The sequence below is a fragment of the Hesperophylax consimilis genome, chromosome 7 (assembly GCF_061612785.1).
Source record: "Hesperophylax consimilis isolate HC1 chromosome 7, BYU_Hcon_1.0, whole genome shotgun sequence".
Lineage (NCBI taxonomy): Eukaryota > Metazoa > Arthropoda > Insecta > Trichoptera > Limnephilidae > Hesperophylax > Hesperophylax consimilis.
This window is the reverse complement of record NC_142842.1, coordinates 39984972-40000611: the sequence shown is the minus strand read 5'-3', so window position 1 is coordinate 40000611 and position 15640 is coordinate 39984972. Positions and strand designations below refer to the sequence as shown.

Below are 15640 nucleotides of genomic sequence, written 5' to 3'. Positions count from 1 at the left end.
TCGTACATGCATAATGCACATTTAAGTTTGGTATCCTTTGAAGTAGGGCTGGCTTACTATGTAATGGCATTAAATTTCTAAATCTTATGTTCTATGATCACTATGCAAGCATAAGAAAAAATAAAAAAAACTCTTGGGCAGGGCCGGGCCGACCCTGACCATCGGTTTCAACCATCTTTATTTATAGTCTTTATAGTTCCGGCGGTACGCATGGCACTATTTCCAGCCATAAAGCGGGTTCAGACGTTTCAATTATTTGATCGATTCGACACTTGAAAGCATATTGACAAGTCTGAACCTTCTTCCAATAAAGTTGATCAAGTTTTTGGTTACATAAATATTGACTTTCAATAAAAGTTGATCAACTAAAATTGTAGCGTCTGAACCGCAATAAGGCAAAAATTACCCTTTGGCCGCCATTTTGAAAAAAAAAGATATTTTAAAAATCATTTGGGAACCTTTCTGTGTCGGTCAAACAGATTAAAATTGATATAATGCTAAAAATTAAAGGAATTTCGATTTGTATGAAATTTAGCTTTATAACTAAGTATACCCATATAAAATATAATTTCCAAAAATTTCATCCAAGAACAAATAAAAAAATCGGTAAATAAAAAAAAATTATCTCAGGAGTCTTCTGTACTCCTGCAGAAAGTCATAAGTCTGGCACGTGGATTTTCATCCAATCCACGAAGGCTGATACCCTCGTGAAGACGTCAGGGTAGCCTGTAGCGCAAGGGATCCCGAATGAAGATATCCCAACTAGGACTGGACCCTTGTAGTGGTCCAGGACGAGTGGCGCCCCTGAATCACCCTGTAATAAAAATAATTATTTTTAATTAAACCCTACAACTTTATGTACCATCACCAAAAAAAGTTTTATTTAATCCGATTTAAAAAAAATAATAATCCTTCAGAATTAAGATATCTAATGCGTGATGTATGAAACGAAAGGCTTTTCGAGAAGATTATTTATTTGAAAGTATTGTTTTTAAAAGAATTTAGATAGGTATTTCAATTTATTATTACGATTATTAGGCAAAGCTGTTATTTTCATTATAAAGAATGGATCTAAAGGTTACCTCACAAGTATGAAGGTTGTTAATTTGATTATACAGTCTTCACAACAATGAACAATTACTTTTGTTTCAGGTTTTGCTAGTGTGTTGTGACTCTCAGTACCTATCTTAATACTTTTCAATGACAACTCCAGGATCAAGTAATACAATGTGGACTTTATTTGTGATATTTGTAATTAAGCTTGGACAGGCAGTAGGCTATTGTCCTTAATTAGCAGTAGTACCTGCTTTGAAAATTAGTAATTTCGTAGAAAAACCAACCTCCTTGGGAGGAACGCTGCTTAAAAAAACTTATCTTTGTATTTATTGACTTTTTAAACTAACTGTGTACCGTACTGGCAAACCTTTTTTGGGGCAGACAAACCCCGAACAAACAAAATTAAAATTCAAATACAGTGCTTTAGGTTCAAAATTTAAATACAATATATATTCACAGAAACCAAACTCTTTGTGGTGTGTCAATATGAATAAATACACTTTGTTTTAACATTAAAAACATATTATTTTTTAATGATGAACTAATGTTTATAAGTCAAGGCTTTTTATGCACAGCACAAAGGATAACAAATTGACATGACAAGTCAAAATATTTCACAAACAAAGGTAGATATGATACATATGTCTCGACGCCATCTAGTGGGAAATTTAGCACTAACAAAGCCTTTCCTACAAAATAAAGTTGGTTGTTTACAGGTGATAAAAAATAATAAGCAGTAATTTTTTATTGAAGTACTAGTAGATATTGAATTATTTGGTCCAGAAAGCCTGACCGGACATCAGTAGGTGCGGGTTCAATTCCCGTCGGCGGCATTTATTTTTACTCGAGAGATATTTTCAATTTGTATGGATATTTCAGGAGACTAATTATTGCTAATAATAATTTATTAAAAACGTATTATTTTATATGTTGAACAAGTTTTGTTCAAAATTATGTCAAGATTGTTTGGGTGTACAGTGTACAATATAAACGAGTAATTAACTAATTAATAAGCTTACTTAGAATGCGTAGAACAAGCGAAACCTAGACGACATGTAAAAAAAATGTTGTGTTAATTTCAGTCAGGGGCGTATATTAAGGGTTTGAACTCCCCTTCCATCGTACCTACCTACAAGTAGATTACATTACCGGAAAACACAATAATGCAGAATAAAGAATTATAAGAAAAATATGACGTTCAATATTAAATTATTATTATGATTACGTTCAATAGGAAATTCTAACTATACAATTGTAATGTTCTCCAAAATGCCCTGGAAAGAATCTCAGACTTGTGATGTCCCGAAAGAAACCATTCATCTGTTCTGAATGCAATTACTAATGTTATCCAAATTGACCATGGTAATAAATTACATCTTTGCGATTCTTTCAAGGATAAAGAAACCATCCTGTCACTTCGAATGCAATCAAAAATGTTCTCACAATTTGTTTTGACAGCATCGCCATTCCATTGTAAGAATATTATGTACTAAATACACAATTTGGTTGTCCTGAAACGGGAATCCTTCCCAGTTGGACAGACAAGGGTTCATCTTGTTTTGTATTGTTTGTAATTTATGTCTATAAAATAAATAAATAATTAGGTCCCAATGGCCGAGTGGTTAAGACGCTGCCCCGGTAAGACAAGATATCCTTGGTTCGGTACCTAGTTGTGACTGTTATCTTTTTTTATTTTCTTTCGTTTGTTAATTATCTTCTTCTTCAAAGATATTATATTCATTTAAGCTACACAAATCCATTATTAGGTTTATACAAAACTACTGTATATCTCTCTCAACGTAAGACAATCAACTTATATTTTATTATCATTATTGATGAGCCTTTATTACCAAATATAATTTTATTACAAAATCTATCGAATACTTTCGATAGGAATCCATTTCTTTCCAGCAAGAATAATGAATTGGGGTGTGTGGTTGGCTTGAGTCCCGAGGGCATAAAATTAAATCAACTGGGTAAACGGTCCATGGTTAAATCTGCTTCATTGCACACTCTTACTCGATTGTCTTCTCAAACAATATTCTAGGAAGGTTTTGCAGAAGAGAAACCTCAAAGGAAATTATAAAAATGCCCGGAGGTTTTCAGTAGAATTTTGAAATCACTCCCGGGAGAACATTCGATCGATTTCAATTTTGTGATGAATTACATAAAAAAGTATTATATATAAAAAAATGCTTACGTAGCAGGAACCTTCACCTGCAGCGGTGAATGTGCACATTTGGGAGTCGAACAGAGGTCTCACGTTTCTGTAGGCGTATTTGCACGTTTGAAAATCAAACTCGTTCAGTTGAATGATTTGCATTACCGAAGTTACGTTGTCAGTATCACTCTGTAAAAAAATATACATGTTTTTTACGGGAGTACGTTTAAGATGAAGCTACAAGTCAATAATGTGTATATTCTTGGAATACCTTATATTGTAGGTAATAGGAATTAAAATCGCTTGACAAACGGAGCTAGATTTCAAACACAAAACTAGGTTTTATTTATTTTGTAAATAATTTTATAAGAAAGCAAAAAAGTTAATCAAGTGAAACTGTCACAGATAATCTTAGTTATAATACTGTATTTTTAAAAAGTTGTTTCCTTTACGCGTTCATACATTTCTATTGAAAAACATTTTTTTTGAGTTTTCATTTATATTTTTTATTGAGTAATTTATTTTTTTATTTGCATTCTACTCAAGCGAAACGATTGGAAAACCTTCAATTTATCTAAAGCATAATTTTTAGTATTCATAATGTACACCAATTCGTTATTTAGCATTAAGCTTCGCCTTAATGCGATGTCGCGTAAGAGTTGCTACTGTCTAGCTAGAGCAAGAAGGAGAAAAATTAGTAATGCTAATTTATCAAGAATCTCTTCAAATTATTGGTAAGCCCGTTAAAAAAGGGATTGCAGGCCATGTCCTGGTACACTTTTAGTAAATTCCTAATATATCGAAAGACGTGTTCGTGCACATGCGTTTGTCTTGATATTTGGATTATTATTGAATTTTTAAGAACTCGTGTTCCGACACCGTGATAATACATTGGTATTTTGATAAAAGTTAATCAGGAAACCTACCAATTCATTGGCTAAGGGCCTGCAATCCCATTTTGACCGGATCGTACAATGAGTTTCCAGAAACCGTGTATAAAATAGAAAAAAAAACAACAATCAATTATGTTTAACAATGGATAAATACATCTCAATAAGCATAATAATAAAACATTTAATTTAACGTATTAGAGGTATAAACTAATTAATATTTTCGTTATGTGTATAACAGTGAGTAAACACTTCATAAGTAAGTGTAAAGATTATATTGTGTATTGTTTACTAAAATGATCAAGCACGTTTTGGTTTGTTGATTTTATCGCACAATTAAATGTATATGACGTAAATATTGTAAACATCACAGACATAGAAATTAATCATATGTCTATGGTAAACATTGATTTCTTGGAACATAATACATTCATCGGCATCTGAGGGGTATCTTTGGAAAACTGACTCACTCCAATTTTTTTTCAAATTTGGCCTGTGATGCAACATTTTTCAAAACATATTTCTACACATTATTTTTGCAATACGAAATTTCGAAAGCTACTTATTCCCATAGAAAAATAACTTTAAAAATTATTCTTTTTTGCAAACTTGTCTTTTTCCATTAAAACAAAACAGACCTATTCTATTTCGGCCTATAAACAGAGCATTTGGTCATGTGACAAAATGACCGCTTAGTTAATTTGTAGAGAAAGTTGCTGTCAGTTGAGATAATGGTGTTTGAAAATCAGCTTATTCGAAGACAGTTTGTTGTAAAACACGATTATTCCAAGATTGTCTTGCAAAACAAACTTATACCAAACATAAATTGTAAACATCTTATAACTTTTCAATATTTGTTTTTATTTTATTATTCAAATCGAATAGTACAGAAATTTTACCAAAAAAACACACATATAAAATCACTTATTTGACAACCGTATGAGTTTTTTTGGCGATTTCCTAACAAAACAATTGTTCAATATCCTTTTCCATAAACTCAGAAATAATTATTTGCTTTTCTTCAATCAACACTCCACAAATTAAGGATACCATTCACCAATGTCCAGAATGGCAAGACTTGACAACTCAAGTCAGGACCGTGAATTTTTTGGTGTAATCCTTAAGGCAAAGCTTAATGTCAAATCACTATTTTGATTAATCTTCATAACGAATTGGTGTACATTATGAATACCAAAAAATATGCTTTAGATAAATTGAAGGTTTTCCTATCGCTTCGCTTGAGTAGAATACAGATTAAAAAAAAAACAAATTACTCAATAAAAAATATAAATGAAAAATACTAAAACAAATATTTTTTTAATAGAAATGTATGAACGCATAAGGGAAACAACTTAAAAAAAATACAGCATTATGGCTAAGATTTTCTGTGACAGTTTCAATTGATTAACTTTTTTGCTTTCTTATAAAATTATTTACAAAATAAATAAAAACCAGTTTTGTGCTTGAAATCGAACGTTTCTAGATTCCGTTTGTCAAGCGATTTTAATGCCTATTACCTAAAATACCAAGAATATACACATTTTTAGCTTGTAGCTTCCTCTTAATGATTTAAGCAAGTAGTATTTTATATTGATGTGGCAGAAGTTGTGTACTCTATCAAAACCTTTTTCCTGTCTAGACTTCACATTATCTTTATTGCGTGTGTTTTTTATTTTTTTCATACATGTTATTTTTTTAATCAAATGAATTGTAACATTTCTCTTTGTATTAACTTCGTGTAATATGTAATGTGTTGTAATTGGACATAGTTTGTTACTAAATAAATAAATAAACAAAACGTTCAGGTGGAATAAGTCAGTTTTGCAAAAATACCCCTCATTTGATTTCTTTATTGACCTTGAAAACCTAATATAATCCACTTAATCATTATAATCAATTAGTTTTAAAACAGATTCGAGGACAAAATTAATCCATTATAATGTACTTATTTTATCTTTAATCTACTTAAATAATAATAATGCTAAGTATTTAGAGTATTTAGTAAGATAAATAAAGATTTTATTTGAAAAAGCTTTAGCCTTAAATGCCAGACGATTTTCTTGGATGGTTTAGAAAATTAGTTTTTATTGTATACTTACTGAAAGAGCTCCGAAGCCAGTAAAAGTTAGCACTACGCCCTTACTGACATACTCCTTCGATACAGCTATGGGCTTTGTGTTTTTATTCATTGTTATTTCGGTTACAGTAATCAAAATGGCAATATCGTTTTCCTTTGAGTCCCTGTTGTATCCTTCGTGAGAAATAATTTGGGATACATTGTGGGTTTGTCCTCGCAAGGACAGATTGTTAGTCCCGACCAGGATGACTATATACTCAGGATTTACATCTCTGCAAAGTAAAGAATTGTATTAATTAACAAATATGTTTGTATCAAGGAGATTGGAATACTGAGTATTAACAATAAAAATTGTATTCATTAGAAATGTTTTATCAAGGAGATTGCAATACTTAGTATTAACAATAGGAATTGTATTAATTTACAAATATGTTTGTATCAGCGAGATCGAAATACTTCGTATTAACAATAAACAGCAGAATATTTGCGTCTCTGAAGTCGCAAAATCGCTGAACGGTGAATTATGGCGTCATGATTTTTGTATAAATACAAAATGCAAATGCGAATAAGAGAGATAATTTCAGTTATTAAGATTTGAGATTTTTATTTTATCCTAATTCATTTTTGGGGTATTATGCCGGGTTGCGCTTCCTCCTTTAGCCAACGTTTCTGCAGAAGTAATACCATCTTGCGTGGGTTAATCCTGTTACGGTCGTTATTTCAGTATAATTATTAAGTTAAATTAAAGTGGTTTTCGGTGTTTAGTTTTGGTGTAGCGTCAATTACCTATCAGATACCAATAGCTATTAAGCTTAGTGCAGTCGTCTCTGTAAATAAACCCCGGGGTTTTAAAAAAGGGAGGCTGAGTTAATATTCGAGTAGGCTAGACGCTATATGCAGTAGGTAGTTAGGTAGGTTCCTTATTTTTCTGTCACAGGGAGTAAAAATAGATTATTAACGTATACATACTTAATATTTGCTAAAATAAACAAAGAGGAACTAAATAAAATTAATTTTGATTACCGATGGGAAATTTTGTGATTAAAATCTATTAATTATCTTAAAACATTCATCTCCGATCAAAATGATACAGTTTGGGCTTATTATCTAGGAAAATACGCGGAAGCTACGAGTATATGTAAGCGTGGGTACATAGAAATACATCATTGCGTGGGTACAATAAATTATTGATATCTCAGATATGTTTCAGAAATGTCCATACAGTTGAATATGATGTGTCCAATGTTTATGTTTGGGGCGCTGACATGGACTCTCATAAAGAACTTTGTGACAAAAAATAACCACCTTCCGCAGAAAAAGTCATGGAATAAGTATTGCCAGCCATGTCTCCGCAAGACAGAATACTGAGGTGAATAGAAGTTTTTCCAAGGTTGTCAATATAATATCAGGTTGTACTAACGTTCCATCTGCCTTTAGGAAGCAATGTGCGGCTGATATAATCGCCCTGGCGCTGAGGATGGCTCCACCGCAGACGTTGACCCCCTCCAGGGAAAGCAGAGAAGCTTGATAAGGCGCCACTCCCGGTAGAGCGGGGGAACCACCAACTATGCGATTAACCAAAGCTAGAAATCGAAATTGAATTGCTTTACTTTTATCAAATACTGTAGAATAGTTATAATGTAAACTTCCAACATTTCCCAAACATTCTAATGGAAGTACAATACACTAGCGCCTCCTAGCGATGCGAGTTCTGCGGGTAACTTTAATTTCACACATGTTAAAGGATTTTAATTCATGCTTACACTAGCGCCGATTCAAGTAATGCTGCCGATATTTTACTGGAGTAGGGCGTATTCTTTTAGATAATTTCGTAGTAGTAATAAAACTCTGTCAATCGCTAGTTCCCTGTCTCTCCTTACACAATGAAACCCTATATTATAAAAAAATATCTACAAAACCAAGAGTCCTAGTGAAACTAATTATTTTTTAAAATAATATTTAGACCTCAAAAAACATATTTTAAAATTATATTTTTTTAATCCTATTTTGACCTATGCTTTTTAATATAAAACTATTTGTTATTGTTTAAGGTGACCGGATAAATCATCAAAATGATAATTCATCACATCTTTAAAAAGTTATATAAAGTCATGGAAAGTGATGAAACAAAAACTTTATTAACTGGGTTAAGTAGATTAGGTTAGGTTAGGCTTAAATTTTTTTTCATCGTTTTTAATGACTTTATAAAGGTGTGTTGAATAGTCACTGTGTTGAGTTATCATGGAACCATTGTTTACATCTCACTAGTATGGTACTCAAACGATCCTACGAAAACAAAAACAGAAAATGCCATAATGTAATTATAAAATTAACAGTTTTCTAGATTGTTCTATATCTAGATTCAGAGAAAGAGTCTTTTATTTGTCTATTTAATTGTAACCACTCTCGAAACATTTAATTATTATTGAAACCAATAATTATATCGTTAGCTTTCTAACTCAAAGGCCTCATACACTATGTGTCGTATTGTATCATGATCCTGCTGCCACTACCTAGCATTTACATATAAACTTTACATTATTTATTAACTAATTTAAGTCTGTATAACTTAGGAGTAGGAATATTCTTATTTTTGTACTATTTACTTGCTGTTACAATATGGATATGGTTATATGTATTTTTACTATTACTTTTGTGAACTTGCAATCTTCAGGTGGTGCCTCACACAACGAACTTAATTCGTTCCAGGAGCAAGTTCGTTATGCGAAAAGTTCGTTATGTGAAACGCGTTTTCCCATAACAATACATGTTAAAAAAAATAATTCGTTCTGTAGCATAAAATATGGTAAGATGACATAAAAAAAGATAAATTTTTTGTTATTATTTTTATTTAGATACATCTAAAAACATAATGAAAAAAACACACATTTTTTAATTTTAAGAAATAATCGAATCTTGCCTTGTAACAGATAATATCTTGGGTTGTTACGTCACCTTTCACCTGCCTGTCCTTAATCCAAATCGCTAATAGCCTCTCCATTTCCTCGTGGATTGAAGATCTATGTTTTTCATTAAATAGTTTTGATACTCCTTTGGCTACTTTGGCTGATTTTATTGCATCCTTGTTTTTCAAAATGGTGAAAATGGTGGTCTTGTTGAGGCCAAACTCTTTGACGAGGTCACACTGTTTTACCCCACATTCACTCCTTCTAATTATTTCCTGTTTCATTTCAAGAGAAATCACCTTCCTGCTTTTTTTAGAACCCATCATATAAAAAAAATGTTGAGTTTATCTTAAAAGGACGACTGCCGTGATACGTGTGCGATTTAATTCGTAATGAAGAACGATTGCTGCGATACGTGCCTAAGTTAAGCGTACTACGCAGCATAAATGAACCACTCACTAGATCAATATCTTCGGGTTTTTAGTACTGAGCCCATGGGTTCTAATGTTTGGCATAGATAAAAGTCTGTAACTGCAAAATATACGTCACTACTACACATACTCACCATCGACTAGGATAGAAACTATAAAAAAGGCGTAACCATAGACAATATAATTGTCATTCGGAGCCATCCCATTGGCTAGCCTAAAATCGGCCAATGACAGCGGCCTATAAACATGCATGAAGTTCGTACTGGAATGTGGAAAATTTACGTCACAAGTCACCCATAGAGATTACCGTGTCTTTTTTTCTGACCCACTCTTTTCTCGGAGTTATACCCCCCTGCTACGCAGTGACTAACGAGTCTAACGACTGCCTGCGCGGGAGGATGCAATTAATCGGCAGTGATCGTAGAAGATCGGGCGACTTCGTTGTGTGAAGCGAAGTTCGTTGTATGAATCGTGAAATGAACGAAAAGGAAGTTCGTTGTGTGCAGCATTCGCTGTGCGAGGCGTTCGTTGTGTGAGGCACCACTGTATTACTTTTTTATGAACTATGTATGTAAAAGCCCAATGGGCGTATAAATAAATAAATAAATAAATTTAGTTGAAGATGAAAAAGCCTTAATTCAGCCTTAAGTATTAAAACCATAATTATGTTTTTTTTTAAGACCAATTTCTTTCCATGAAATACTATCCACATAGCGTACCGTAATATGATTACACATTACACAGGCTCTCAGAAACTTAACTCCCATAGAGGCATACTGCGGGACTTAATGTAAAAATAACAAAATCTGTAATTATTTTCAACCAGATATTTCAGCTATTTATCTACTGGCAACCTGGTATATAGGTATAATGAGATTTTAATGCTACCCCACGATGCCCTATTAAGATATCCCACGTTTTGTAGTCCTCCGGACTTTGTACAGACCACATACGGAACTTTGCTTAATGCCCTGAGATAAATGCGAAGCTTTCGCAGTAAGCTTCCGGACCAGGTGCTTGATGCACTTAAGCGCAAAGAACGATAAAGGACGAAGTAGAAACTACCCTCAAGGGATACAGAATTTAGAAGAGGAAGAATTTATGTTAAGAAAGATGACGCTGGCTCAGTTGACACATAATTAAGTGACGTTTTCTGCAGCAGAGCGGCAGTACAGGGTTTAATGGTACATGTTACTGAAAACCACAATATTATCATTGCTGACCGGTTTCGGAACAACCGTTCCTTCACCGGGGTAAAATACACACTAACTTACATGAATAATATTATAAAAATATGGGTGAACATAAATAAATTAAGTGTCGAAGTGGGGTTGGAGGACTAGACCCTGCCATGTTGAATTAACGGTTGTTACGAAACCGGTCGGCATTAAAAATATAGTGGTTTAAACATAAAAAAATTATATTATTTAATGCAATCACTATACAATTTATTAGGGTTCAGAACGAACCGAAACTAGTTGATTTTATAAATTCAAATTAAATAAATTTAAATTCAAATACATTGCTTTCTGTGAAAAACATAAATCAATTTAGTGGGATTATTTACACGTACAACGTGATTCATGTTCATACAATGGAACTAGAAAGTCTATTGTACATTAATGTTTTTAATTAAAATACAAAGAAAAAGGATTGGATAACTTTTTGACTGAACTAAGAGAAATCCTGTTTTGCCAATATGTTTTGTTATTTCGTCTGCCTATAAATTTCTTTGTGCGTTCCGTTTCCGTTTCAAGATGGTGGTCGTTTTAATGGTTTAGTGAAAATTCTTTTCAAATGTGAATTGTGCATTTTTGCAATATTGTACTTACCTGCCCGAAGAATGTTTAAAAAAAGAATTGTCATTGGAACAGTGACATTTCGTTAGAACATTACATAATTCCTTATTTAAAATAAAAAAAGTTAGATTTTTAATATTTAAGTTGGTAGGTACATAAGTAGGTACCTACTTACAAATCATTTAATTTCAGAGGTAAAATTAGAAACGCATTTTTTTGGATGCGAGGTCAGTTGTTCACAGAACTACTAGTTATTTGCATAAGGTGGAAACAATCTTGTATAAACGTAGGAATCGCCATATTTCGTATGTATTTTGACCTAAATCAATGAAATTTAATAATTTCAAATAATGATTTTTATAAACAATAGTTTGTTAATCGCACTTAGGTTTTACTGCTTTGCCGCGAAAGTAGTTTGTTACACTGCATGAAAGAATAGAAATTTACGTCACGTCGTTTTGATAAAAAAAACAAAGACTTCATAATAACAATTAACAATCAACAGGTATTGCCCAAAATAAATTGGCCTGCCAATCCGTGTGAACAATCTGCCAATATTGGTAAATTGTCGCATAATTCCTTATCTTGGTTAATTTCTAAATTAAAATATATATATATATATATTTATGAAACAAGAAAGAAGAAGTGAAAACCATTTAGAAGAAATAAATCATTGGCGAATATTATAACAACTTTCAATGAAAATATGGAACTAACAAACAAAATAAAAAGGTAATGGTCACAATTGAATCTCGAACCCAGGCAATAAAACCCATGGATAAATTTTAAAATTGATGACGAAAAAATAGAAAGTTTAAATTAAATCACAATAATCAATAAATGAATATGTGCTAAAGAAGGTGTCAAAAAAGGATTTTTTTTTCGAAGAAATAAACTATATAGAATCACTACAGAATTTTTTTTTAAAACTATTGTTTACCCAGATTTAGATTACTGCTCTAGTATATTACATTTGGCCAGTGAAGAAAATCAAAACAAACCAGAAATTATTCAAAACAGAGCTTTGAGATGTACATGAAGGAAAGGAAAATATGCAAAAATTAATCCAATGAGACAATAGCTAAATTGGTTTCCAAAACAAAGATACCGATAATCACCAAATTGCCAAATACCTTAAATGAAAAGAACTAAGGACGGAACAGTTTTTAGTAAAAAAAAACATAGTTATGAAACCAGAATACAAAAAGAATTAGATTGCTGCAAATGAGAACAACAGAGTAACAGAAGAACTAAAAATGCACGAAAATGTCTGAAAAATGAATGTATTTTAAAAAGTTGTTATGCTTTCTGCAAAAACATAATTTTATGCGTAACGAAATTTTTAACAAATTAGTTTATAAAAACTCAATATGCAATAAAACAGGTATTCTATATAGTCTTATTGGGACTGGCACACTACCAAATAAGCTAGCGCGAGTTGTTGATATTGTCTTCGCAAATTATTAAATATTACATTAAGTGATTTATTTTAGGGTATTATGCCGTGTTGCGCTACTTCCTTTTTTAGCGAACATTTCGGACAGCATTGCAGTGTCCATCATCAGGGCATCATGTGTGATGTCACATTTGCCCTGATGATCGACACTGCAATGCTGTCCGAAACGTTGGCTAAAGAAGGAGGTAGCACAATACGGCATAATACCCCAAAAACCACTATAATACTTTTGGTCATGAAAATCTCAAATCATACCTATTAAATTGAGATTTGACCAGAATTAAGAATTGAACAGAAGAAATTAACCTGTAAAAAGACCCGTGTTATTTCTTAAATAAAAATCGCCGATAAGGTGGCTTGGAAATGTGGTCAGAAAGCCAGAAAAATGTCTACCTATCTTTAAAAAACTCTATCTGATTTTCGATCGAGAAACAGACAAAGCTATTGAAAACGAAGGCAAAGGCAGTGCGAAAAGAGGTTGGACGTTTAATGCATCAATGCCACCGTAAGATAGGAATGCTTGAGGAGATTGCAATCCGGAAAAAAATAGATAGGCTTGACCATTGTTATTGACCATTTTCTATTGTGGTCACTTGCGTATTTTAACCAAACAATTTTTTTTTTAATTTACATAGTAGCAGGATATACCTCAAAACGTAAAACAAGGAAGTATACAGTGAATAATTATTATTCAATTTTGATCAGAAAAAACCTAGTTTTTAGGTGATAGAATTTATTATTTATAAATACCAAAATTTTTTAAAAGTGTGGTTTTCACATGGGTGAGGTTCGACCCTTAGGGGGTGTTATATATATGTTGTAAGTTGTATATTCCAGGAATATAATCTACGAGTAGGTTCTATTCAATTTTTTTCCTTTGTAATAATGACCACCACTTATATAAGCCTTTTTTTTGTAGGTACAAAGATGAGAATGTATTGATATATGGATAACATTTTGATTTTGACAAAAAATATTTAATCTAAAAAAATCGCATAAATGACATATGTGGGGAACTTTTGGTCATTACAATGCCTTAGGATGGGGCAACACAGATGTACAAGATTATAAATAAGTAACTGCAAAAGCACAGTTAAAAAGTCACTTTTAGATGTTTACAAAAATTGGATGATGTGATGCCCAATTTCAAAATGAAATATTAATATTTGTCAACACTTTGAATATTTCTAAGAAATCTCTTCATTCAGAACACCAATCTGTTACAAGAATACAACTTATCAATAAAAGACAAAGGCTTTGCAAAAAAATAAATAAATAAAGCTACCATTAAAGTGCCTGTATTGCGAAGATTGAACCAATCAATTACCTGATTGACATCCGGCTGGGTACGACACTGTACACCATAATAAACATATCACCGAGAAGAAAGTTCTAATTTTCTCCATTATGTAATTAAATTCACTTAAAATTCAGCACTTTTGTGTTGTAAACACATCACTTATTTTACAGCGCATTACCATTTATCAGCGTGAACTGGTTCGATGGGTTTTATAAATATAAAAATCGGCGAGAAATGATATGGTTTGGCCTTTTTCGCAGTGACGTAGATTACCAACGACATTTACAACATAGTGGAATCGAAATATTATATTAATAATTCTTAATTCCAAGATGTGGGGAGGTGAGTGCAATCCCTCACACCCCGTAAAGAGTATAAGTACATATAATATTTACATCATAGGTATTTTATAAATAATGGTAAATATGAAACTAAAAAATTAGAAAATAAAAAAAATAGATTAAAAATAAAAATAAAAATTAGATCAAAGCAAAGAAACACAGGAATCCATCGAATCTAAGATTATGGGAGCAAGTATCTTTCTCCAATGGTCTTCAATGCTCGATTCAAGTCAGACGGGATTCTATGATGAGAATATTTCGAATGGTTTATCCTTCCACTCAGTCCTGCAAACCTGTTTCATAGAGCTATGAATCCTGGAACTCGCCCTTCTGTAAACATTGAGGAGGCACTGCAGTGCCTGAGAACATCAATCGTATGCGTTATTGTATTGCACCCGAAGCCTTTCCATTGTTCTTTTTTTAAAGTTTGCCCATAGCTCGCATGTTTTGGTACGGAGTGGTGCAAAAGGCTATGAAGAGCGTCCTTTTCACTCGTGGACTGCAGAGCCGAAATCTTCTACTGAACATGTTACATTTTATACTCAATTCTTGACTCTGCCTGTCAATATCTTCATCATCCGTTAGCTTATTGCTGATGGAATGTCCTAGATATTTTGTGGTTTCTACTGATTTCAGAAGCTCACCATTCAAAAAGGCGTGGGAATGTTTTTTGGGCCTTCCCCGTGTTTTATGACCAACAGTGCTGTTTTTTTCGCATAATAAATCATGTTGGTTTCTTGTGCAAATTCTTCACAGATTTTCAGGAGAATCCGTAATCCCCTTATTGACGGTGCCATCAGAACCATATCATCTGCGTAGCTCATATTGTTAAAAAGCAGCCCGCTCCAGCATTGTTTAACCTGTGGGTTAAACTTATTATATTCACGGAGAATTGTATTCGCTGTACAAAAATTAATAATTTTAATTTATTTTTTTATTTTTTAATTCACCTCAAAGATTGATAAACACCAATAAATTAGATAAAAAAATAATATCTCTTTCATAATTATGTTTAATCCATTGAAACTTTGGTAATTAGGTACTAATAATGTACGCCCGAGACAAAAAATGGTCAGATCGCAAAGTAAGCTTAAGACGGGACAATACCCTCAAATAAAGTCGGAATCGTAACGACGTAAGCGAAGAAGCCAAGCATAAAAATATGCCACGCGCGGCCCTTGTGTATTGGAGAGACCTACAGTTGAATTTGCCCTAGCAAATCA

The 15640-nt window shown here is 32.5% G+C and overlaps 1 protein-coding gene across 1 annotated transcript; it reads right to left on the bottom strand.

The window, feature by feature from the left end:
* Positions 1-655: 655 nt before the first annotated feature.
* Positions 656-9185, bottom strand: LOC149422760 (chymotrypsin-2-like). Its single transcript, XM_089634001.1, has 5 exons — positions 9140-9185; positions 7605-7767; positions 6312-6456; positions 3257-3406; positions 656-814 (listed from the first exon to the last, which is right to left on the bottom strand). The coding sequence occupies exons 1-5, from the start codon at positions 9183-9185 to the stop codon at positions 656-658; spliced, it is 663 nt and encodes a 220-aa protein (XP_089490127.1).
* Positions 9186-15640: the final 6455 nt, after the last annotated feature.